Source organism: Vombatus ursinus, unplaced genomic scaffold, assembly GCF_900497805.2.
Source record: "Vombatus ursinus unplaced genomic scaffold, bare-nosed wombat genome assembly UNPS02014945.1, whole genome shotgun sequence".
Lineage (NCBI taxonomy): Eukaryota > Metazoa > Chordata > Mammalia > Diprotodontia > Vombatidae > Vombatus > Vombatus ursinus.
In genome coordinates this window covers 3,805,134-3,831,560 of record NW_020954723.1, presented here as the reverse complement: position 1 = coordinate 3,831,560, position 26,427 = coordinate 3,805,134, and the positions used below count along the sequence as shown (strand labels likewise).

The window sequence follows — 26,427 nt, the reverse complement described above, 5'->3', positions numbered from 1 at the left end:
TACTTTTATGTGTGTATGTTGTCTCTCCTGATAGAATGTAAGTTTCTTGAGGGCAGGAATTTTCATTTTCATCTTTGTATCTCCAGCACCAGCCTTGTGCCTTGAACACAATATAACCTTAATAAATGCTTTTTGGTTATGTCACACATAATACAAAGTAGGAAGAAAGATGGTAGTACATCAAAGATTGAATGCATAATCAGTAGAATTACCAAAACCAAAGTATACAATATAGCTAATATTTTGTTTAAAAAAAAAATTGGTCCAAGATGTCTGTTAAATGCTAATAAGGTAAAATAGCTAATAAAGATGCTGTGTCAGCAAGATGGCTCAGTGTTTAGAGTGCTATGCCTGGAGTCAGGAAGACGTGAATTCAAATCCAGCCTCAGATACTTACTAGCTGTGTTTCCCTAGGCAAGTTAATTAATCTGTTTGCCTTCATCCACTGGAGAAGGAAATTGCAAACCACTCCAGTATCCTTGCCAAGAAAACCCCACGGGCAATATTGGTGTGATTTGGTCTAGAGGGTCAAACATGAATGAATGTCTGAACAACAATAATGATGCCCCTTTGAAAACGTTCTTGTTTCATGGTGTTAGCTCATAGTGTATTTTGCATGTAATTAAAAGAAAGCATTCCTCATTTTATAAACTGCGTTAACTTATGACCCTTTTGTAAAATTCACAAAACAATTTTCAGAAATCTAGAATTTGTTCATCTTTTAAAAGCAAAAGAGTACAGAGACATGAAATGTTTTTTGAATAGTTATACTATATCTAAAGAGTACTTCAATTTTTAAATAAGAGTTAGAGAAAAATCAGTCATATTCAATCAAATGATCATTCAACAAGTGTTTATTAAGTACCTAATATGTGTCAAGCATTGTGATAAACGTTGGCGATACCAAGTCAAAAGTTAAACAATTCTCATCCTTAAGATGCTAATATTTTAATAAGGAAAATATGTACAAATATAGATACATACAAGATGCATGTAAAAAAGATACCTAAAAGGGAAAGTCAATAGCAGTTCAGGGAGGACCAGAAAATGCTTCCTGAAGAATATGGTGCTTGAGCTGAGACTTGAAGGAAACAAAGGATTTCAAGAGGCAGAAGAAAGAAGGAAGTGTTATTTATTCTAGGCAAAGGAAACAACCAATGCAAAAACATGAAGACGGTAAATGGCGTATTACATATGAGGAATAGCAAACAGGCCAGTATGACTCAACTGAACACTGCATGGAAGAATAAGTTTTCAGACTAGAAACGGAGGAAAGAAGCAAGGTTGTAAAGAGCTTTGAATGTCAAAATCCATATCTGACCCTAGCAGTAATAGGGATCCACTGTAGATTACTGAGTGACCCATATTGATAGTAATGCCAACATTTTTTTTAAAAAAGAGAGTTACTGAAGGATCTAAAAAATAAATACATAAATAAAGAGAACAGAAGGACATTCACAGACACAGAGGACAGCTTTGAAACTTGTATGTTGAGTTTACTGTATACTTAAAAAAAATTTGTAATACAATTTGATATAAAATTCTTTCTGTTCTTTGTATGTGAAAATACATATATTTGTTGGTGCTTGTTAAGCTCAGAATAAAAAAATTATTCAGAAAAAAAGCATGATCATATAAGGAAATCAAGGAATTGGGAAGGGGAGAGGAAGCATGATGGAGAGTATTTTGGTGAAAGTCAACATATGGAGAAGCAAAAACAATTTCTGTCATCAGAGTATACTGTGATTGTTTGTCCTTCATTTTTGAAGTGGATAAATGACAGATATCACACATGACATCCTGACTTGTGTGTGAACTGGACTGAAGAGAGGCAGAGTTGCACAAAGCTGTCAGCCTCACTCTCTCTTCCATTGAAGTCCAGTAGCAGGACAAAAGTCAAGATGACTGGTGATGGCCCAGGATGCAGTGGATGACCTTGACTTCTCTGATGCCTGACCAAGCTTAAGCTGCCTTCGTGGCCATTGGAATAAGCTGTCCTCATCCGTCTATTCTACTGCATTAAGTCTTCACATGCTTGGGGCAGACATCCCTCTAATTCACCAATAGGTTTCAGGCCTATCAGTTACCTTCAACCTGGTTTAGCTCATCTGCCAAGACAGTTTGCAAGGGTGTGGCTGCTGCATACACTATAGCTTCTTGCAGCCACAGATGAGAGTTAGGTGAATAAAGTGGATGCCAGAGGTGGATGAGCAGCCCTGAAAAGGCCTTGACAAGGCCTCATACCAGAGGTGCTAGTCCTCCTGAACACTCCACATACTCATCGGAGTGTACAGATCACCTGAACAGAAAAAACAAATGAGGAATTTGGGAAATATCACAAATCTGGGGCAGAGGCATAACACAGTAGTGACTAGGAACTTCAATTATCCAGATACCTGCTAGAATTTTTTCTTTCCCAAAAGCAGAGCAAACAATAACTTCTTGATTTGCCTTAGTAACAATTTTATTCTTTAAAAGGTGCAGTAAGTCACATGACAAAATTCTATTCTGGATCAGATTCTATCAACAGATAAGAAATCCTTTCTGGTGTGGAAATGACAAGAACCCTGGGGGAAAATAAACACTCTTAACTGCAGTTTGTGACAGAAGAGAGGGAATAAGGGCATGGTCTGAAATGCACCTTAGATTTGAAGTTCATAGGAAAGTTAGAATTTTGGTAGAATGCTCATGCTACAGGGGAAGTCAGCCTAGAAGGGATACATGGAAGAAACTTAGGAATGAAATTCTATAGAAGTAAATCCTGAAGAAATAATTCTGATGAAGAGGAAAAACAGAATCTTTCTAAAGGGAATTCATCAAACCAATTGAGATTTTAAAAAGAAATACATAGAAGATAGTAGTAAGGCCTGGTAACACGGGATGAATATGAGCATCATACGGTCATTTAAAAATAGTGTCAAAAGTGCTAAATCTCAGAATGAGCTGAGATCGGCAAGGGAAGCTAAGGGCAACCCAAAAAAAAGTTTTTTGGGGTTTTTTTAAGCTATAATGGGAAAAAAAAGGAGGACTAAAGAAGGGAGACTTGTGTCTGGGATGGATGGAACAAAAATAAAAGAAAAGAGACAGAGCCGCTCAATTATCATTTTGCTTGTGTTTTGAGTTTTACAGTGGAAATGACAGAACAAAAATAGCTAACAAGGAGTTGATACACAAAAAAAATAAAGAGATGGAAAAAGAGCACCTAACAGTCCTTAATGCATTTACATTGGCCCAGATGCATATTTTTGGACACCAAAAGGCAGAAGCGTTAACTGAGCCCCTATCAGTGATATTTGACAAACTCAGAGAACACATAAGGACAAGATAATTCGCACCTCTGATGCTTCAGGGCCCCAGTGTCCTTTCCCTTCTTGTGCTGTCCTCAAACTGCTCTTCCTGTGAGCAGCATCTTTGTTGGACAGATATCTCAGTTAGGCTCCTAGTTCATCAGGATTGGCTCTCTTCTTGGCATGCCCATCAGAGAGGTCTCCTGCCTAAAATTCTACCTAGGTCTGTGTCAGGCTCTTTGCTGCGCATGGCTCTTCTACTGAGAAATGTCAGCCCTATCCTTTGGCACAGGTGTAAGGGAAAGGACAAAGAGCAATCCCTTCTCAAAGGCTGGGTTCTTCTACAGCTGCCTCTGTTCTCTGTTGCCAGAAGTCATATTCCTCAGAGGTATTTCTCTCCTCCACTGCCTCCTTTAACGAGTGTCTTCCTTTTTAAAGAGACACTAAGGACATGGACAATTTTTGCCAGTCAACAATCAGCTGCCCTCTAATTCCATCAATTTTGTTTAGAAAATTTTTTTCCTGACCTCAAGGTAGCAGAGTGCAAATAGCTGCAATTCATTAAGAACTTGATAACCACATTGTCTTTGTCACTGGTCCCTTATCTTCAGTGACTTCATTAACTAAGCTGGGAACAAATGAATTGATTAAGGAGTACGCTGATCAACCATTTCTCTACTACACAGAACAAAATTCAGAATAGAAGAGTAATGATTAAAAATGGGACTTGTCAAATTAAGTCCTGTATATAATCTGGAAACATATATGCTTGATAAAGGTTAAATAAAGCTAAGAAATTTATTTCCCTTATTTGTAGTTACATTCTAAAAAGACAGAATGGCTAATATTGACATCATCCAAAATTCATCATTTTCCTGTTCTGTTATATTAATCAATCTGATAGGTATGAAGTGATACCTCAGAGTTGTTTTAATTTGCATTTCTCTAATTAATAATGACTTAGAGCATTTTTTCATTAGTATAGAGAGCTTTGATTTCTTCTTCTGAAAATTGCCTGGTCATATTCTTTGACAATTTCTTAACTGGAGAATGACCTGTATTCTTATAAATTTGACTTAGTTCTCTATACATTTGAGAAATGAAGCCTCTGTCAGAGAAACTTGCTGCAAAAATTTCCCCTCTCCCCCAGTTTTCTGCTTTCCTTCTAATCTTGGCTGCATTAGGTTTGTTTGTGCAAAACCTTTTAAATTTAATGTAATCAAAAGTATCCATTTTATATCCCACAATGCCTTCTATCTATTATTTGGTCATAATTTCTTCCCTTATTCATAGACCTGACAGGTGAACCATTCCATGCTCACCTAATTTGCTTATGATATCACCCTTTCTTGTATAAATCATGTACCCATTTTGACCTTGTCTTGACAAATATTGTGCAATGCTGGTCTGTATCTAGTTTCTGCCAAACTGCTTTCCAGTTTTTCCAGGAGTTTTTGTCAAACAGGGAGTTCTTGTCCCAAAAGCTTGGATCTCTGGGTTTATCAAACACTAGATTAACATGGTCATCTACTACTCTGTCTTGCGTACCTAATCTATCCTACTAGTCTACTACTCTATTTCTTAGCCAGTACCATACTGTTTTGATGATCACCACTTTGCAGTATTGTTTGAGAGCTGGTACTGCTAAGCCACCTTCCTTCACATTTTTTTTTCATTGATCCCCTTGATATTCTTGACCTTTTGTTCTTCCAGATCAATTATTATTTTTACTAGGTCTATTTTTGGTAGCTTGATTGGCATGGAACTGAATAAGTAAATTAATTTAGGTAAAATTATCATTTTTATTATATTGGCTCAGTCTACCCATTAGCAATTAAAAGTTTTTCTAATTATTTAGATCTGACTTCATTTGTGCAAAACGTGTCTTGTAATTGTGTTCATATAGTTCTTGGGTTTGTCTTGGCAGGCAGACTCTCAAATTTTTTATGATACCTATAGTTATTTTAAATATAATTTCTTTTTCTAGGTATTCCTGTTAGACTGTTAGTAACATAAAGAAATGCTGATGATTTATGTGGGTTTATTTTATACTCTGCAACTTCACTGAAGTTTTTCAAAGTTTTTCTACTAGTTTTTCAGTAGCTTCTCAAGGATTCTCTAATTATACCACTGTATAGTCTGCAAGAGTGATAGTTTTATTACTTTACTGCCCATTCTAATTCCTTCAATTTCTTTTTCTTCTCTCATTGCTATAGCTACAATATCTAACACAATATGGTAATAATGGGCATCCTTGCTTCACCCCTGATCTTACTGAGAAGGCTTTTAGCCTATCCCCATTACACATAATGCTTGTTGATGGTTTAAAATAGATATTACTCATCATTTTGAGGAAAGCTCCATTTATTCCTATGCTTTCTAGTGTTTTTAACAGGTTTTTCCTGCATCTATTGAGATCCTATGATTTTTGGTGTTTTTGTTATGCATATGGTCAATTATGCTGATAGTTTTCCTAATGATAAACCAGCCCTGCATTCTTGGTATAAATCCCATTTGGTTATAGTGTATAATCTTTGCAATATATTGCTATAATCTCCTTGCTAGTATTTTATTTTAAAATTCTGCATCAATATTCATTCTGGAAATTGGTCTGTAATTTTCTTTTTCTGTTTCTGTTCTTCCTGGTTTAGGAAAAAAAAAAGCCAACGGTATGCTTTGATCTACATTCAAACTCCATAGTTCTTTCTCTGGATGTGGATAATATTTTCCATCACGAAACTTTTGGAGATGTCTTAGATCCTTGCGTTGCTGAGAAGAGCTAAGTCTATCAAAGTTTGTCATCGCACAGTGTGGCTGTTACATTCATATACCACAACTTGTTCAGCCATTCCCCAATTGATGGGCATCCCCTCAATTTCCAATTCTTTACCACCACAGAAAGAGCTGTTATGAATATTTTTGTACATGTGGGTCCTTTTCCCATTTGTATGATCTCTTTGGGGTACAGCCCTCGAAGTGCTATTGCTGGGTCAAAGGGCTAACTCTCTTTTTAATAGCTGTTTCTCATGTATAGGAATCTCTTCCTCCTCAACTTTATCTCCTCACTTCCCTGGCTTCCTTCAAGTCTCAGCTAAAGGCCTACCTTCTAAAGGAAGTCTTTCCTTGTCATTTTAATCTTAGTGTCTTGCTTCTAAGACTATCTCCAATTTATCCTGTCTATATCTTGGTGATTCATCTATTTTTCGGGAGGGGCGGGTGGTGTGTGAGGCAATCGGGGTTAAGTGACTTGCCCAGAGTCACACAGCTAGTGTCAAGTGTCTGAGGCTGGATTTGAACTCAGGTCCTCCTGACTTCAGGACTGGTGCTCTATCCACTGTGCCACCTAGCTGCCCCATACATCGTGTTTTTACATCGTTGTTAACATGTTGTCCCAACCATTAGACTGTCACCATAATAGCTTTGTATTACTGAATTCCTTTTGTTTGTTCATTCTTCTGGCCTACTTCCTGATTTTGGACTTTGAATTAGGAATGGGTAAGTCCTATTGATGCCCTCTTGGGGTACTGATTATTCTGTTATTCCAGTATCTCAGGGACAGCTCAGCTTGAAGACTTGAAAGCTTTCAGCGCTCTGAAAGTGGTCTAAATCAAGGCAAAATACGTTCACTGCCCCCTGGGTCTGAGTTGTGCAAATTTCTGACCTGGGTTTGGTCTAACAACAATTGATAGCTGCTGGATTTAATCACTGTGTGCCAATTGGGAAATTCTACTCATTAAGAGTGACAGAAGCGTAGGCTCTGCTTTGGTCTGAGACGACTCCTCTGATTATTCCCCTGTAGGCTTCAGACTGAGCTAGATGCTGGAACTGAGACCCCACTCTGCTTCCTATAACATGAACCACACTGCTGCTGCTCCTCTTTCAGGACATAGCCCAGGGAATTCTACTGCTCCCTTCCGGGGAACTCCACCCCTGGGTCCAGGACCCCTCAGACTGCCCGAGACTTTTGACTAAGACCTGGGTAGAAGACAACACCGCACCACTCGTGTCAGAGTGCTTTGGTACTGGCATGGAACCTTCTTTTGACCCTGTGCCCTATTGCTCCCTGGGCATTGCAATGCTCTGTGGCCCAGCTCCTGACCAGACCCCATCCCGAGTATCCACAAACCTGTCTGTTTTGTCACTCTATGCCAACTTAGGCCAGAAAAATGACTCACTATGACTTTTTCTTGGATTTCCCCACCTGTATTTAGTCTGGTAGATTTTCTAAATCTGTCTGGAGGAGTTCTGAGGGGAAATTCATTGGTTGTAGTGCATCCTACTACTCTACTATCTTGGCCCTAACCTCCCTCATGCCCCATCCCTTGCCATAACTTACTTTTGAACGCAAAGCACCAACAATTAAGTATTCCCTTCCCTCGCCAAATTTCAGATATGAGAGGGAACATAACTTGTAGGCTGACCTCAAAAACGGACTACTTTAATTAAGAATTTATAGTGTAATAAGAAGGTCAACTTAAAATATCAATTGTAGTCAATACTTTGGGAATATTTATATACACCTCTTACCCTAGACTTGTGACTAAATTACTCCCTAGCACAATCACTAGAGTTACTGCCATTTAAGGTAACATCAGAAGTGTACCATCCAATTTTAGAGAAGCAATTATGCCATCGTAGTAGATTACAACTCAGGAAAACTAGCTAAAGAAGTTGATGCAGGAAGATCATGCACTGTCAACAGTCTTAGGGACACAACTTGCTTCTCTGGTCAAAGAAGGAACCAGCCTGTGATCTAAATTGCTTCAGGGTCTGATAATTACTATATGCTTGAATTTTCTGGCCTTCAATTTTTCTCTATTACTATAAAAGGTAGTGTAAAGTCAGAAAGGCAAATAAGGAGAAGAGAAAGAAGACTATGAAGAGAATAAATCTACCTAAGAGAAATCTAAGCAACAAGAAGAAACAGGATGAAAATGGAGAGATTAAAGAATAAAATAAGTAAACAGGAATTCTGCATAAGAATAAGAAAAAAAACCCCAGCATTTGTGAACATAAGTTCCAATATATTTTAAACATTCTGTTGGCTTTTACTTAAAAAAAAAAAAATTTAGGCTTACTGGGAAAAAAAAAGCCCAAGTTCCAAACACTAATACCTTGAAAAAAAAAAAAAGAAATGAAATCCTAATTATAAAATGAACTCACATCATTTTCTTAAAAAGAAAAAATGTGTGTATGTGTGTAATTACACAAAGAAAAAAACCCTTGTGTTTTATCTTCTGTCAATCACTTAAACTTTTTTTAATTTCTGCTTACCTTTCCAAACAAGCAAACAGTCCAGCTTTTCCTCCTACTGCACAAAGTACTTTTGGAGCACAGCGAGGTCGTGTCATCAGGACAGTCTGATGTGAAAGTCTGTGTTCAGGCATAAAATGGTATTTTAGAGCTTCATTCAATAGATGTTTACATGTATGATCATCGCGAATAAGATGATTTGCTTCATATAACCTAGTAAGAAACTTAACGCTCAACAATGGTAATCTAACGCAATGAAGCAGCTGTGCTAAGTATTTCTGACGTTCTTGTACATCATACTTGATCCAAGATTCTAGTGCATAAAAAACAGTCTCTTCAGTAACAACATTAAGACAGTCATTTGAAATAATTTCATCTAAATCTGCATGAGTGAGCTCAAAAAACTCTTCAGTTTGACAAACATCTTCAAAATTTTGGCAAATATACTTATTGGCTGCCAAATAGAGGTCATGACAGCCATATGTCTCTGCAAAACGAGAAATTCCAATGCAATTTCCAGGATCAAGCTGACTTTCGAGAAATGCACAACATTCTTTCAGTACAAGTTTTATTTGGAGTAGATTTGCTGCTGGCAGGAGTGACTCTACTGTATCCTGGGAAATAAACACAGTCCCTGTATAGGCATACTCCACTATGGCCTGCAGTGCAGCTTCATCAATGCACTGAAATTCAACTTCGTTATTCTCTTTTTCAGAAAGGTTTCCAGTGAACATGGCTTTGAAATAAGGGCTGATGCTGGCAAGCACCACTTTATGAGCATGAATCTTAACATCACCAACTCGAAGAATAATGTCACAGAGCTCATGATGTTGACGAAGAAGATTCAGACCCTGCAGAAGCTGTTCAGAATGTAAGAGGGTTAAGTTAGCAAGCATGTAGGTTGGGGGCGTCTGGTCCATCTGTAAAAACAGAAAACATGGACAGTTTTATTTTCAAAAGAAATCTTGCCAAATTATCCTCTTTCTAACAGTACAAAGAAAATCAATTATTTTCTTTTTTCAAATGCAAGTCTTTCATTTCAAGTACTTCAACAAAATATTTTGGAGTTGGAAGAGAATTTAAAGAACATCTAATCCAGCTCTGATATTTTAAAGAAAATTAAGGCCCAGAGAGGTTAAGTGACTTGTCCAAGATAACATCTGTATAGGTGGAAAGCTAAGACTAGTTAGTGTTTTTTTCATTGCATTATGATCCCTCTCTTTCAAATTTCAAATCTAACCTCTTAACACAACTACCCCGATGAAATTCAAATGTAAAAGGCCTAATTTAGTGTAGATTGAATACTGAGATCAGAAATGGTAATATTTAACTGTTTTTATTGTAACCTATGGCTTCATTACGAAAGCTATAAACTCATATGGACCAGATTCAATCTTGGGGATTTGCTATACAATCTTTATGACTGCTCATTTTGCACCTATCTAGGATTTCCTCTAGGAACATTCCAACATGGCTCTTTTTGGCCCTACCAAGAGTTTTCCTGAGGAATGCCAGACCTTGGCTCATGTCCCAGGTCCTTCTGTTCCTAAGCAAGCACTCAGGTTAATAAAATATCAACTACAAAACAAGTTTTTGTAATCTAACAAAAAAATATGCAAAAGACTTAAACCTAAGCCCATAAATAGGACAAATTTCTCTTCCCTTTCTTGTTGGCTTCTTACTTGTTGAAGATGCAGTACTTAAATGATCAAAGGATATGAATATGCAATTTTCAGAAGAAAAATCAAAGCTAAGTCATGAAAAAATGCTCTGAATCACTACCCTTTAGAGAAATGCAAATTAAAACAACTCTGAAGTATCACCTATCAGATTGGCTAATATGGCAGAAAAGGAAAATGATAAATGTGGAAAAACTGGGACACTAATGCACTATTGGTGGACTTGTGAACTGATCCAACTACTTTAGAGAGCCATTTGGTCCAAAGGGCTATCAAACTGTGCATATCTTTGATCCAGCAATAGCACTACTAGGTCTGTATCCCAAAGAGATTAAAAAAAAGGGGGAGTAGGGGAAGAGGACCTATTTGTACAAGGAAATTTATAGCAGCTCTTTTTGTGGTGGTAAAGAATTAGAAATTGAGTGGATGCCCATCAACTGGAGAATGGCTAAACAAGTTGTGGCATATGATTGTAATGGAATACTACTGTGCTATAAGAAATGATAAGCAGGATACTCTCTGAAAAACCTGGAAAGACTTACATGAATTGATGCAGAGTGAAGTGAGCAGAACCAGAACACTGTATGCAGTAACACCAATATTGTATGATAAACAACTGTGAATGCCTTAGCTATTCTCAGCAATACAATGATCCAAGATAATCCCAAAGAACTAATGAAGAAAAATGCTAACCACCTCCAGAGAACTGACAAAGTCTGAGTACAGACTAAAACATACTATTTTTCCTCTTTCTTCCTTCCTTCTTTTCTTTCTGGGTCAAGTTTTCTTTCACAAAATGACTAATATGGAAATGTTTTATATGATTGTACATATATAACCTATATAAGATTGCTTACCCACTCAGAAAGGAAGGGAGAGAATCTGGAACTCAAATTTTTTTTAAATGTTAAAAAAAATTGTTTTTACACACGTAATTGGGGGGGAAATAAAGTATTATTTTTAAAAATGTAATGGGAAAACATTTACCAAAACAAAATAAAACAAAACAAAAAAATACAACACTAAAAAAAAGATATAGTACTTGAATCATAAAGTACTACTTTGAGTAGAACTGCACCTCTAAAGGAAAAAGAATCAATGAATACCCAGTCTGGAGGGCCCTTACTTTCCCAGCAACTTATACAGCTCTTCCAACTTATAGTACTGCCCTTATTTGGTAACCTCCTGCAGAGGGAAAGGACGTGGAGCTGCTATTCTCCACTGATAGGTTCTACCTTGCCTACCCAGTCTAAGTGATAGTACAGCAAAAAGATATGTATGTATCGCTCCCCTATCCTCTGGCTCCTACTGTTTTCTTCCTCCAAAGGACCTCTCCAGAACCTCTGGTACTCTCTTCCTCAGGAAGACCCTTCTCTATACTCCTGTATCTCTAACCAGCATAAGGCCTTTGTACATAAGGTTCTTGAATGCTTGGCAAGTTCCCTGTGGGAGATATTTGTATATACATATAGGTCTTTCTACAAGGAATTAAATCTATATCTACACATGACTCCTCTCACCTCTAACCTTGCAGCTCTCTTTTGGAAAATGTTCTTTTGTCATTTTGAAGGCTCATCCAGTCCAGATGTATGAACATCATTATCAATGTAGGATAAATTCTATTTTTTTCTTTTTCTACTTTTTTTTTTATTAATTCATCTTTAGTTTTTAACAATCACTTCCATAAGCTTTTGAGTTTTAAATTTTTCTCCCCCTCCCTTCCTGCGATGGCGTGCAAGCCAATATAGGCTCTACATATACATTTTTATCAAACATATTTTCACGTTAGTCACGTCGTAAAGAAGAATTAGAACCAATAGGAGGAACCATAAGAAAGAGGAAACAAAGCAAAACAGAAGGAAAAAAAAGAGTAAATAGTATGCTTTGATCTGCATTCAAACTATAGTTCTTTCTTTGGATGTAGATGTAGGATAAACTCTTGATCCTCCTTGCAGTAGCATTTGAAATATTCACATCGCGGTCAAAGGGACACAAAAAAAGGTGTTTCTATTAAGATTGTGTCTAGGCATATTGCAATAATGCAAGATTAAAAAGTACATAATGCTTGGCAACCTGATACACAGATTTCTTAATCTGATTAAATTTTCTTAATGTGGATATAAACAGGGACAAATATTATCCCAATTTTCCTAAGAGGGAAGAGGTTAGAGAATGCAAGCTACTGGCAAATGAGTTTGATTTAAATTTCTGGCAAAATTCTAGAATGTATTATTAAAGGGAAGGTCAGGACATAATTCACTGATCAAGCAAGAACAGATTACTATATTTTTTAAAGGGTAAGTAGATATAAGTTATATATCAGCATAACATCTTATGCTGATGACTTACTGTGGTGAGGAGGTGACCCTAGATAAAGAATCCCCTTCAGAAATACTCAGAATTAAATTTTCTCTTGTAACAAAGAAAAACAGACAGGCAAGATCAAGAAATAGTGACCACATCTGACACTGTATGAAACATTCTGCCCTGTAGTCTCTTGCCTCTCTCTGCTGGAAGGAGAATGAAAAAAGAATGGTTTACTTACTATAATTATTCAGATTTTGCCTTCCTTTTAAAGTTCTTTTCATTTACTTTACTATAATCATTGCATACATTTTGGGCAGGGGTCTACTTATTTCATTCTACAACAATTCATACAAATCTCACCATTTTCTCTGAATTCTCACATTTGTCATTTCTTAGATCAGACCAGATTGGATAGGATCACACAATTTCATTGGTACGGGGAATTTCTGGTGAGGAAACTTCCTCTACCAATGCAGGTCTGCATCTAATTTACAAGCTATAAGTTATTACTGAGAGAGTTATTTGGGACACTAGGAGATTCAATAACTTGCTCAATATCACCCAGATAGTATGTGTCATTGGCAGGACTTAAACTCAGGCTTTCCTAATTCCAAAGATGGTTCTCTATCTACTATACCATGATGCTTTTCATATCATTTCTTATTGCAAAATAATATTCCATGTAGCAGTTAGTTAAGACATTTCCTAATCAACAAGTAACCACTTTGCTTACAGTTCTTTGCTCTCACAAGAAGTGCAACTATCAATATTCTGGTATATATTAGATCTGTCTTTCATCTTGGTGGGACACACAGTAGTAATGACCACAAATTCAAAAGGTATGGAAAATTCAATCACCTTTCTCAAATAATTCAAGTTGTTTTTCGGAATGGGTGGATCAATTCACAGCTCTGCCAAAAGTGTACTAGCAAACGTGTCTTCCCACAGACTTTTCAACATTGGCAAATAATAACAAAGGATGGAAACAGTCAATTTGCTGGGAGTTCTTTTAATTTGCATTTTTCTTATTATTACTGATTTGCAGCAATCTTTCATTTGGTTGCTGATAGTTTTGGTTTTTTTTAACCATTTAGCCACTGGGGAATGGCACTTGGTGTCTATGTATTTGTGTCAATTCCCTACATATACTGGATATCAGACTGTTTTTAATCAGTGATAATTGATGCAAAGATTTTCCCCTACTCATCTTCTTACTGCATCTGCAATGATTTTTAGTGTAGAAGCTTTAAATTTTATAACTAAAATCATCAATTTTGACTTTTATCACTGCCTACATCCCGTTCAGTTAGGATGAGTCCCACTGACCATAATTGTGTACTTCCATTCTTTTCTATATTTTATAAATGATGCAATTTTTATATTTAGTATTTGTACACATATGTATTTTACCATAGATACTGTATAAGATGCTTGGCCATCCATTTTAAAAAACTTTTATTACTATTTTTCAATTAAAAAGCATTTATTTTCTCTTGCCCCTTCCACCTGAATGAAACAAAAACAAAACCTTTGTAACAAACATGTAGAATCAAGCCAAACAAACTCCCACATTGACCATGTCCAAAGATGTATATCCATTTTTCATCCTGAGTTCATGAACTCTCTGTCAAGAAGTGGGTGGTATGCTTATCTTTGGTCTACTGGAATCCTAGTTCATCACTTCATTGATCACAGTTCTAAAATATTTCAAAACTGTTCTTCTTTATAATGCTGTTATTATATAAACTGCACTCCTGGCTGAGCTCATTTCACTTTTCATCAGTTAATACATGTATAGGCCTAGTAGAGGTATCAGAAGCAAAGGATATGCACAGTTTAGGGACTTTGGGGACATGATTACAAATTGCTTTCCCAAATAGTTGGACCAATTCACAATTCCAATACCTCATTAGTGTGCCTATTTTCCTTCATTCACTCCAAGAACTGCCATTTTACTTTATGTCATCTTTGTCAATCTGATAGGTGTAAAATGGAATTGCATTTCTCAAACCATTAGGGACTTGGTCATTTTTTGACATGGGTGTTTGTTAGAAGTTTAGATTTTTTTCCTTTGAAAACTGCCTGTTTGTATCCTTTGACCATTTATCTACTATGGAATGGCTCTTATTAAAAATTTGAATTGGTTCCTTATGTACCTTGAATTTCTGCCAGACTGCTTTCCAGTTTTCCCAATGGGTTTTGTCCAATGGTTAAGTCCTTACCCCAGTAGATGGAGTCTTTGTGTTTACTGAAGGGTATACTAATTAGTTTGCTTCTGTATGTTGTATACCAGGCTAGCTAAGTACAGAGAGGCTGCTCAGAGGTAGGCTGACCACTTGGTAATGAATACTTTTGGTCAAGATAATCCCTGAAATAAAGAAACATACAAACTGACCTCAGTCCAGTGTGGCCCCCTTCTGATCCCGTAGTGATGCTAGCATAACATCAGAAAAGGAAGGAGAAAGTGTTAAGAATTAGAATTTTTAGACAATCAGTAAACATTAACTTAACTGTTGGTAATCTAAACATGAGACTCTTGACCAGTTAACAACAAGGGGACTTACTATTGGATGAATGGAAACATAAAAATATTGACATTCTTACTATAAATGAAACTGGAAGACAAAAGGAAGTTGCTGCTGAATGGAAGTATGACTAACAGATATTCCCTGGAGAGATAAAGAGTTGGTGTGGTTGGTTTTATTGTGCTTCCAAAGGCAACAACAAATATCACTGCAGAGAATATTTGATCTCACACTGAAATGCTAATTATGAAGGTAACTGTAGTTCACGTACCAACACCTATTGAAGATGATGAAGTGGTAAAGATATCTTAAAAAGAACTCAACAAAATTCTCTAAATTAAATCACTATATCTAAATATAGGGCAACTTCAATGTAAAGATGGGTATAGAGGATGGTGGGGAAAAATATTAGAAAACACAATTCAGGTATAAGAAATAAAAGACTTGTTGATTTTACCTAAGCCTTTGACTAGATAATACAAACACTTTTTAAAGTGATCAGTACAGATCACAATCCATCCTTGACTTCTCACCCTGTGTGATACTTGTCCATGTCATTCTGTAAAACAAGAGGTCTACACTACAGGTTGGAGATGCTAACAGCTTCCACTTAAATCCTCTGACATTGTCCAGGTACTGTTGGAACACATAGACTGTGCATTGGTTATCTTTCTCCATGCTAGCCCCACTTTTCTGGTTGTACAACTCTCATTCAGAGAGCTCTCACTTAGAACTACAGCATCAGCAAAGTAACTGGAAAACAGAATGCTATAGATATACTTTACCAGAGCAGCTAGGTGGCACAGCAGATAGAGCACCAGCCCTGGAGTCAGGAGGACCCGAGTTCAAATCTGGCCTCAGACACATATCACTCACTAGCTGTGTGACTCTGGACAAGTAAGTCACTTAACTCCAACTGCCTCACCAAAACAAAAACAAAAAAACAAAAACCTTCCTGATATACTTTGCTAAATTTAGCAAAGCATTTGAAAAAAATCTCTTTTCTTATTTTGATGAACAAGATAGAGAGATAAAAGCTCAATGACAGTATAAATAGGTACAGTCAACTAGGAGAGTAGTCTCCCGTGGTTCCTCAAAGTATATGTCATTGGTTACCTTGTGTTATTTAACATTTTTATCAAACACTATGGTTTCATCCAAATGAAGCCATAAAAGTCACTTTCATTAAATGTGTAGATGACAGGAAGTTGGTACAGAGAACCAACATAACAGGCTGGCAGTGTCAGGATCAAAAAAAAGATCTCAATAAGCTGGGGTAGTAAGTGAAAGAAAAGATGAAATTTAATGGTATTCCTGTTAATCTAAGTAAAGTTCACATGATAATAGGTATAGAATAGGCAGAGCCCTTATTAGTTAACTAGTTTAAATCCCTGACTTTAAAGATACGATAGTCATACCCAGTTCCTCTGACTCCAACCTTGCAGTCTTTTCATGACCTAGTTCTGCAGAGGGGATCAAAAAATTAATTTCACCACTATAGTTTAGGGAATCATGGCTAGATTATAATTTGTGTGAGAGAACCTCAGTCCTTTAGGGACCTCCAAACCAAAATGAAATGGCTAAAATGCTAATACTATCCCAAGTACAAATGAATTAGTATCTAGAATGTCATGGTTAGACTACATCTAGAGTTTTCTGTTCAGTTCTAGGTGCTACATCTTACAAACAGTACTGACAAGCTGAGAGTATATCAAAAGGAAGATAGCCAGGATGGTGAGGGGTCTGGTGATAATTCCACACAGGGATCAATGAGAATTGGGATATTTAGGCTGAAGGCCTAGCCGTGTGATCCTGAGCAAATCATTTAACCTCTCTAAGCCTTAGTTTCCTCATTTGTAATATGGGAATGATAATAATAGCACTTAACTCAAAGAGTTGTTTTGATGAAATAACATGTGTAAATTGCTTTGCAAACCTTAAAGCATATATAAAGCCTAGTTATTATGAGAAAAGAAAACTTGAGGAAGCAAAAGAGCTATCTTCAAAGATTTAAATAGCTGTCATGTGAAAGACATGGTCTTTCTTGGTCCCTGGTAGGAGAACCACAAATAGTGAAGAGAAGTTGCACATAGGCAAATTTAAGCTTGGAAAATCTTTCTAATAATTAAAATTGTCCAAATGTGAAATGGGTTGTCCCAGGACAGGGTAAATTCTCCTTGTGTCTAAAGGTTTTCAACTGCTAAGTGGATGACCATGTTGGATACTGCAGAAGAGATTTTCAGTTAGATACAGACTGTTCTTAGAGGTACCCTTCAACTGTGATGATGTGACTTTAATCCATAAAATTAGCAAACTGTAATAATATATCGTTAGGATATGAATGAATGCCATTAAAGTACTATTCTGAAGCATTCTGGTAGTATAGTGATGACTCTGGATTTCTGAAGGCAATGCCAAAAGAGTAGACTCAGAAGATAAGCTCTTCTATCTCTATACTGTTTCCCTTGGTGATCTCATCAGTATCCATGGTTTTAATTACCATCTCCATACACATGATTCTCATCTGTTTGTCCAGTCCTAACCTCTCTCCAGATCTCTCATTTCTAACTGACTATTCATCTCAAACTGGTTGTCTCATAGACATCTTAAATTTAACTTGTCCCAAATGGAACTTATCTTTCCTCCCAACTCTAACTCTACCTCTACCCTCTTCAACACTTCCCTATTATTGCTGAGGGTACCACCATCCTCCCAGTTACCCAGTTTCGTTAACATAGGGGTCATACTCAGCTCCCCATTAACTGTGACTCTCCATATCCACTCAGTTGCCAAGTCCTGTTAATTCTACCTTCATAACATTTCTTGTGTATGTTCCCTTCTTTTCTCTGACATGGTCACCACCCTGGTGCAGGCTCTCATAATCTCAAGCCTGGACAATTGCAATAGCCTGCTGGTTGGTATCCTTGCTCCAACTGTCTCCCTACTGTCTATCCTCCACTTAGCTATCAAAAATGACCTTCCTACAGCACAGGTCTGACCATTTCCCTGTTTATTTAGTAAATTCTAGTAGCCCTCTATTACCTCCAGAATTAAACACAAGCTCTTCTATTTGGCTTTTAAGCCCTCCATGGCCCATTCTTACCTCTCCAGCCTTCTTATACCTTACTCCTCCCTCCGAGTCAGTGACACTGGTCTCCTTACTGTTCCTTCCACAAGGCACTCCATTTCCCAACTGTGAATGTTTTCAGTCTGTCCCCCCATGCCTGGAACTCTCTCCCTCCTCCTCTACACTTCCTTGATTCCCTGGCTTCCTTGAAGTCTCAGCTAAAGGCTTACCCTCTGACATAAACTCTTCTTTGCCCTTGTTAACCTTGGTGTCTTCCCTCTGGGATGATATCCAATTTATTCTTTATATGTCTTATTTGCATATAGTTGTTTACATGTTGTCTCAACCATTAGATTATGACCTCCTAGAGAGCTAGAACTAATTTTTGCCTTTCTTAGTATCCCCTACATTTAGCATAGTACCGATCTGGTACACATAGTAGGCCTTTAATAAATATTTATCATTGACTTGATCTGACAGATTCTACCAAGATAAATTCAAAGAGAACATTTGATGAACTTGGTGTTCACAAGGTGATGAACTCTTATAGTCACAAAAGTTCATAGATGATCTATTTATGTTTGTGAGTTGGAGGGTATATTCATAATAAAACCTCAGATCCTTCAGGTACTGAAGTATTATACATAATGGCAGAATTTTAAAAGAAATGAAATAATTATATTACTGTTCAGTTATTCAACCTAAGCTAACAAGTAACAAATACCTAACAAGTATTTATTATGTGTACAGCAGGATTTGTTATGTGCTCAGTTAAATTCATTCACCACACAAGAATTTTTTTTTAATATGCACAGAACACAGTCTGTGCTATGACAGTTCAACTATCAATCATATTCATTTCTACCTAACTCCTGACTATATTCCCTGACCATGCCCTGCTATCTACCTAATACATTTTTCACTTGGAAGAATGAAAAGATATAAAAGCTAGACAAAGAATTAGAAAGAACGAAATGAGGAAAATGAGAGACTAAGTAGTAGGATACTTCTAGAATGATCATATCTGCCCATCAGACAAGTAGAATCTATAAATAAAGTCGTTTTGTTCATCTCACAATTCCTCTCTAGCCTCCTCTCACCAGATACATAAAACACACATTAGATGGTTACCAAAGTAGATGATGTGGTTCTATTGCCCTAAAAGATGCTCATAACTTAGAAAAAAGATTTTGTAACCATAACATACTGGTGACCCTGGGACATACTGGAATCTCATTCCTATGATTTTTGGAATGAAGGAATAAAGAACACATAGGTATGGAGAGTCTATCCAAATTGGTCATTTTTTTTTTAATTCTCCTCCTACTTCCTGTCTTTCCTTTCCTGACTACATCCTAGGTCCAATACCTACATTTAACCTAACGTTTCTGTAGCTATCATCCTATTCAAGGCTCTAATCTAATATCCTACAGGAAGATAGCCACCTAGTCCTCCCGTGGTCGCCTTGATAAAATATCAATTCCCCTAGTCAAAGAATAAACACCAAGTTGCTCAATGAGTGAAGTCTTTGTTTTAGCATTCATTGAAGTTCACGGATAGTTCACATATCTGAGCTATGTAGCCTTAGGCTTGGTTTTTAAACCAAGGGCTACACAGCCTCAAGAGAGGTAAGAGAGAGAAGGTGGAAGACATGCAAGAAGGGCTACAGAAAGATATGGCCTGGGTTCCCTGTTTAAAAGTCTATGTAACACAGTTCATCCTGGGAACCATGTAGTCCCAGGAAATTGGACAAGCTGAGAGATAGAGGTAAGAGAGCGGCCAGCAGCCAAATAGTAGTAGCAGAGGAAGAGAGTTCCTAGAACAAGCTCAACCTAGGAATGGGGGATTTAGAAAGTTAAAGCAACAAGGGAAAGATCCAACAGCATAACCAGGACTTTGGTCTTTATTGGCACTTCAGGATGTATGGATTGTGTAGGTTAAAAATCAATCAGTCAAGCAATTATAAGTGTGTTTGGTAGGGGCAGACACTGCACTAGCTCCTGGGATTATAAATTAAAAAGAAAAAAAATAATCTCTATTCGCAAGGAGTTTACATTTTTTAATGAGAAAGACAGGTACACATATAAATATATACAGAATAAATAAAAAGAGAATAAGTACAAAGCATAAACTACAGGGGGAAGGAGTGCCTAGCAATTGCAGAAATCAGGAACCACCTCACGTAGCAGGTGGTTCTTTATAAGGAGAGCAGGAATTTTGTTAGTGGGAGGTGAGGCAGACAGGCGCTCCAGTCACAAATAGTGGCCACTACAAGGGCATGAGGACAGGAAATGTAGTAAAGTATATAAAGCAAGGAGGCTAGTTTGGAGGGATTGAGGACTTTGGGAAAAGGTATAAAATACTATGGACCAGAAAGATAGGTGAACGACAAGCTGTAGAAGTCTTTAAGAGCCCTTCAAGCCCCCCAAAAGTAATTTATAATTTATCCTAAAGGAAAAAGGAGTCATTGGAATTTATTAATGGTCAGCTCTGAACTTAAGGAAAATCACTTTGGCAACTTAACGGAAGACGGAATGGTGTAAAAGGAGACTTGATAAAGGGAACAAATTAGGAAGATGTTGAAATAGTCTATTTAAGAGGCAGTGAGGATCTGGCCGAAGGTGGTGAACTGAGTAGACAGAAGGGGATCAGATATGAGACTGTGAGGCAGGATCTACATAGAGATAATTGAACTCACAGAGCTGATGAGCTTACCAAGAGAGAGAATTTTGGAGAGAAGGTCCAAGACAGAGCCTTTGAGAATACTCACAGAGCACATGATATGGATGATTAATCAGCAAAGGCATGCTCAGGCAAGTACAAGGAGAACCAGGATTGTCATGAAAATACAGAGGTGAGAATATCCAGGATGAGAGGGTAGCCAACAATTTCAAATGCTGTTTAGAGGTCAAGAAGGATGCAAACTGGGAAAAGATGATCAGAATTGGCAACTAAGAGATAATTGATAACTTTGAAGAGAATAGTTTCAGGTGAATGATAAAGTGAGAAGCTAGGCTACAAAGCGTTAAGGAGAGGTGGAGAGAGCAAGTATTTATCACATTTTCTAGGCATTTGGCTGAGAAAGGGAAGAGGGATGTAGGATGATAGCCTAAGGAGATGGTAAAGACTGGTGAAGGTTTTTTTAAATATGTCATCCTGCTTTCTTACTTCTTCCTCTCCTGCCATTACTAGTCTTAGAATCTGGTGATTCCACTAGTTCTGAATCTCTCTAATTATACTATCATCTAGAGAGAGAGAGGTGAGATGGCATTCCATACATACAGAACTACTTAATCAAAGACAGAGAAGTAGAAAGGGGAACAGGCAGATGATGCAGAAGGCAAGTAGTTCAGTTTGACTGAAGCACAGAGTATGAGGTAAGGCAGAAGGGTACCATTTTGTGGAAGGTCTTGATAACAGATAAAGAAGTGAAGGAAGTAGGACTCCTTCCTACTGAAGGAGTCTGGGAGAATTAAAACTAACATGACAGAGCTATGAATAAGGGAGTGTGAGGAATGCTAACAGTTTGGTTCCCACAGAATTGATAAGAAAAGAGGACAGGGGGAGATTAGGTTATTGATTAATTGATTTCTTGGTTTATTGGTTTACACAAATATGTAAACAAAATAAGGGAGTGAATGGGATAATATAGGGTGAAGCCTCCACAGGGAGTTAATTGCTTCTTGTTCTGTTGAAACACTTGCAGCTGGTTGATCTTGTAAAGAAACATGCTTTTCAACTTTATCAGACCTCCTCCTCCCTCTCTAAAACTATTTACTCTAAAAAGAAAAAGAAAACTTCCTGTCTCCAGGCAGGTTGCAAAAAGTGTCCTTGTTCTTTGTTGCTGGGGAGAATAGATTGTACCCTCAGAGCTTGCATTAATGAGCCCTGAGGAGGGGGGAGGGGATTGCGCTAAGACCTATATAACCTGTTGATCTGGACACAGCTCTGCTCTCTTCAGTCAGCGCCAATTTTCTGGTGTTCTGAGGGAGCCCTTTCTCGAGAAAACTAATAAATGAATTTTTCTTTTTGCTAATATCTCTGAGTCTCCGATCCATTGATAAGGGTCTCTGTACTCCACACAGGAGGTAAAGTCTAGCAGCAGTATGAAGGACAGTTTTAGCTCTGAAAAAGGCTGCACAAAAATCTGAAGCTTGGGAAAGTGCACCCTCCATCCCAGAAGCAGAGCCCCACTTTAGCACACAGTGAAAAGTTAGGAAATAAGCTGGAAAAATGAGCAAACAACAGAAAAAAAATTGTGACTATAGAAAGTTACTATGACGCCAAGTGTTAAGGGTTGTTAAGGGGTCCCCTGAACTTGTCTTTTTGAGTTGGAAACATTGGACCCAGAGCATGCACGAAGCCTTGAATGTGTCAAGGACAAAGCCCCCACACCCCTCAACTGACATAATTTGTTATTTGTACCCCCAACCTGGATTCCCTGTGTGCCCTTTGAGAGGCAAAACAGGTGCCAACCAGTCTGTGCCAGGCCAGGAAAATGACTGTGCAGCTGGGGTTCTTTGCAGATAAGCAGACCCTCCTATCTTCATAGTCTAGCGGAAAAAGAATGTGGCTTTGGAAGGGTTTTTATCCCTTTTCCCCACCTTTTGCCTCCCATGCCACACTCCTTCCTGTTTTCTCCTCCTCCTTTTGTTGTACTGTCATAAACATGCAAACTTCTGTAACGACTGTGAACTCTTTGGATTCCACATGCATGTTCATTTCTCTTGCAATAAACCTGGTTTTCACATAAATCTCATGACATGATTGCCTATTGACAAAAGGAAGATCAAAACACACTCAGAAGAAGACAACAAAGTCAAAACTGCTACATCCAAAGCCTCAAAGAAAAATATGAACTGGACTCAGATCACGGAAGGGCTCAAAAAAGATTTTGAAAATCAAGTAAGAGAGGTAGAAGAAAAATTGGGAAGAGAAATGAAAGTGATACAAGAAAATCATGAAAAATGAGTCAACAGAAGCAAAACACTTTTGAAGATGGAGAGGGTGAAAGGAGAGAGGTAGAGAGAGGGAGAGAGAGTGTGTGTATATAGGGGAAAATAGGATGGAAATACATAGTAATCATAACTATAAAAAAAATTTTATAGCAAGTTTCTCTGATAAAGACCTCATTTCGCAAGTATATAGAGAACTGAGTCAAATTTATCAAAATAAGAACCATTTCTCAACTGATAAACGGTCAAAGGATATGAACAGGCAGTTTTCAGACAAAGTTATCAAAGCTATCTATAAACATATAAAAAAATGCTCTAAATTACTATTGATTAAAGAAATGCAAATTAAAACAACTGAGCTACTACCCCATATCTATCAATTTGGCTAATATGACAGAGAAGCAAAATGACAAATGCTGGATATGGGAAAATTGAGCCACTAATATGCACTGCTGGTGAAGTTGTATACTGATTCAATCACTCTGTAGAGCAAATTGGAACTATGCCGGAAGTGCTATAAAACCATTTTACCCTTTGACCAAGGAAAACCACTACTAGGTCTGGATACGAGTTTAAAAAAAAGGGAAAAGGGTTAATGACAAATGCCTGGGAGTCTACCTTGCCAAGACAAACCCAGGAACTGTATGAACACAATTACAACACTTTTTCACACAAATAAAGTCAGATCTAAACTGGAGACAGTACCAGCAATGTTGTAATGATGATCAACTGTGAAAGATTTGGTTATTCTGATCAATACAATGATCCAACACTATTCCAAAAGACTCATGGTGAAAAATTCTGTCTACCTCCAGAGAGAGAACTGATGAACTCTGAGTGCAAACTGAAGTATAATTTTCTCACTTTCTTTATTTTTCTTCCCCTTTCTTTAAAACTATGGCCAATATGGGAAATATGCTCTACATGATTTCACATATATAACTGGTATGATATTGCTTGTCTTCTTAGTGAATGGGGGGGGTGAAAGGGAGGGAGAGGATTTGGAATTCAAAATTTAAAAAGAAAAGTGTTAAAAAATAAACAAAAAAATAATAAAATAAACAATTGGAGAAATATTAATTGCTAATGGGTAGACTGAGTCAATTTAGTAAAAATGACAAGTCTACCTAAATTAATTTATTTATTCAGTACTATATCAAACAAACCACCATAAACTTATTTTATACAACTAGGAAAAAATAATAAAATTCATCTGGAAGAACAAAAGGTCAAGAATATCAAGGGAATCAATGAAAAGAAAATGTAAATGAAGATGGCCTAGCTGTACCAGATTTCAAACTGTATTATAAAGCAGAAATCATAAAAATAGGCTGGTACTAGCTAAGAAATAGAGTGGTGGATCATTAGAATAGATTAGGTACACAATACACAGTAGTAAATGACCATAGTAATCTAGTGTTTGATAAACCCCAAAGATCCAAGCTTTTGGGACAAAAACTATTTGACAAAAAATTGCCGGAAAAACTGGAAAGCAGTTTGGCAGAAACTAGATATAGATCAACATCTCACAACATATATCAAGAAAAATTCAAAATGGGTAGATGATTTATTCATAAAGAGTGATATCATAAGCAAATTAGGGAAGCATAGAATAGTTTACCCATCAGATCTATGGATAAGGGAAGAATTTATGACCAAATAATGGGTTTACAGGATATAAAATGGATAATTTTTATTATATTAATTTGAAAAGTTTTTGCACAAACAAGCCCAATGCAGCCAAGATTAGAAGGAAAGCAAGAAACTGGAAAAATAATTTTAAAGCAAGTTTCTCTGACAAAGACCTCATGACTCAAATATATGAACTGGGTTAAATTTATAAGAATATATGTCATTCTCCAATTGATAAATGGTCAAAGGATATGAACAGGCAGTTTTCAGAAGAAACCAAAGCTAGTTATAAGAAAAAAAATGTTCTAAATCACTTTTAGAGAAATGCAAACTATAACAACTCTGAATTACCACCTCATACCTATCAAACTGGCTAATATGACAAAAGGAAAATGACAAATGTTGGAGGAAATGTGGGAAAATTAGGACACTAATGTACTGCTGGTGGAGTTGTGAACTGATCCAATCATTCTGAAGAGCATTTTGGAACTATGCCCAAAGGGCTATAAAACTCTGCATATCCTTTGACCCAACAATATCACTTCTAGGTCTGTATCCAAAGAAATCAAAGGAAAAGAATTTATATGTACAAAAATATTTATAGCAGTTTTTCTTGTGGTGACAAAGAATTAAAAAGAAGGGAGGCCCATCAATTGGGAAATGGCTGAACAAGTTGCGGCATATGGTTGTGAAGACATAGTATTGTTCTATAAGAATTGATGAGCAGGATGCTTTCAGGAAAATCTGGGAAAACTTAATTGAACTGATACAAAGTGAAGTGAGTAGAACCAGGAGAGTATTGTACACAGTAACAGCAGTATTGTAGGATGATCAACTGTGATAAAGGTAATTCTAAACAATACAATGATGCAAGAAAATTCCAAAGGACTAAAGATGAAAAATGCTATCCACCACCAGAGAAAGAACTGATGGGAGTCTGAATGCAGATCTAAGCACACTTTTTTTAAACTTTATTTTTCTTGGGGTTTTTTATCTGTTTTCTTTTGCAATATGGCTAATACGGAAATATGTTTTACATGATTGCTTGTGTATAATGTATAGAAAACTGCTTGCCTTCTCAAGAAAGGGCAGAGGAAAGAATTTGGAACTCAAAATTTTAAAAAAGAATGTTAATTTTTTTTACATGTAATTGAGAAAAAGATAACATTTTAAAAAGTATATACAAAATAACTATAAAGAGAATAACTACAAAGCAGTTAACTACAAAGTAGTTTGGGAGAGAAGGTAATAGGTGTTGGATTGATCAGGAAAGGCTTGATTTACTGTATATAGTTAGCTAGTGGGCTGAATTTGAATGCCCAGCAGTGTATGGGCTTTTGTCCAAAGGCAGTGCCCAGTGCTCGTTCATACTTTAGGCAAGAGGATCTGATATTGGAGGTGGGAAGCACATAACAGTTTAGAAATTCAAACATACTTGGTAGGTTCCCACACATGCTCCTCTAGCCAATAGCTTTCCTAATTTACAAGGTACTAAAGTTGCCTACTTCAATACTTCTTGAAACTCTTTTATTAAAGGACTATAGTACAAATATGGCAGCTAAGTGATCCAAACTACAAAGAAATATTAATTGAAATTAATGAAATCAGTTGGGAGTCTATCACATATCATAACTAGAGGTACCAAAGAGTGAAGAGGAATAGGGCTTTCTTTTAAACACACACACACACACACACACACACACACACACACACACACACACA

General features: G+C 37.0%; 1 protein-coding gene across 2 annotated transcripts in view; it reads right to left on the bottom strand.

The window, feature by feature from the left end:
* LOC114030169 (kelch-like protein 28) overlaps positions 1–26,427 on the bottom strand; it is a 41,396-nt gene that overhangs the window by 8,184 nt on the left and 6,785 nt on the right. The window contains exons 2-3 of one of the 2 annotated variants that reach the window (XM_027844922.1): positions 14,922–14,960; positions 8,562–9,460 (exon numbers count right to left, since the gene is read on the bottom strand). In XM_027844922.1, the coding sequence (XP_027700723.1) occupies positions 8,562–9,460 (899 nt within the window). In that variant the 5' untranslated portion in view covers positions 14,922–14,960. The remainder of the gene's footprint in view (positions 1–8,561; positions 9,461–14,921; positions 14,961–26,427) is intronic. The other variant, XM_027844923.1, reaches the window with a different exon arrangement.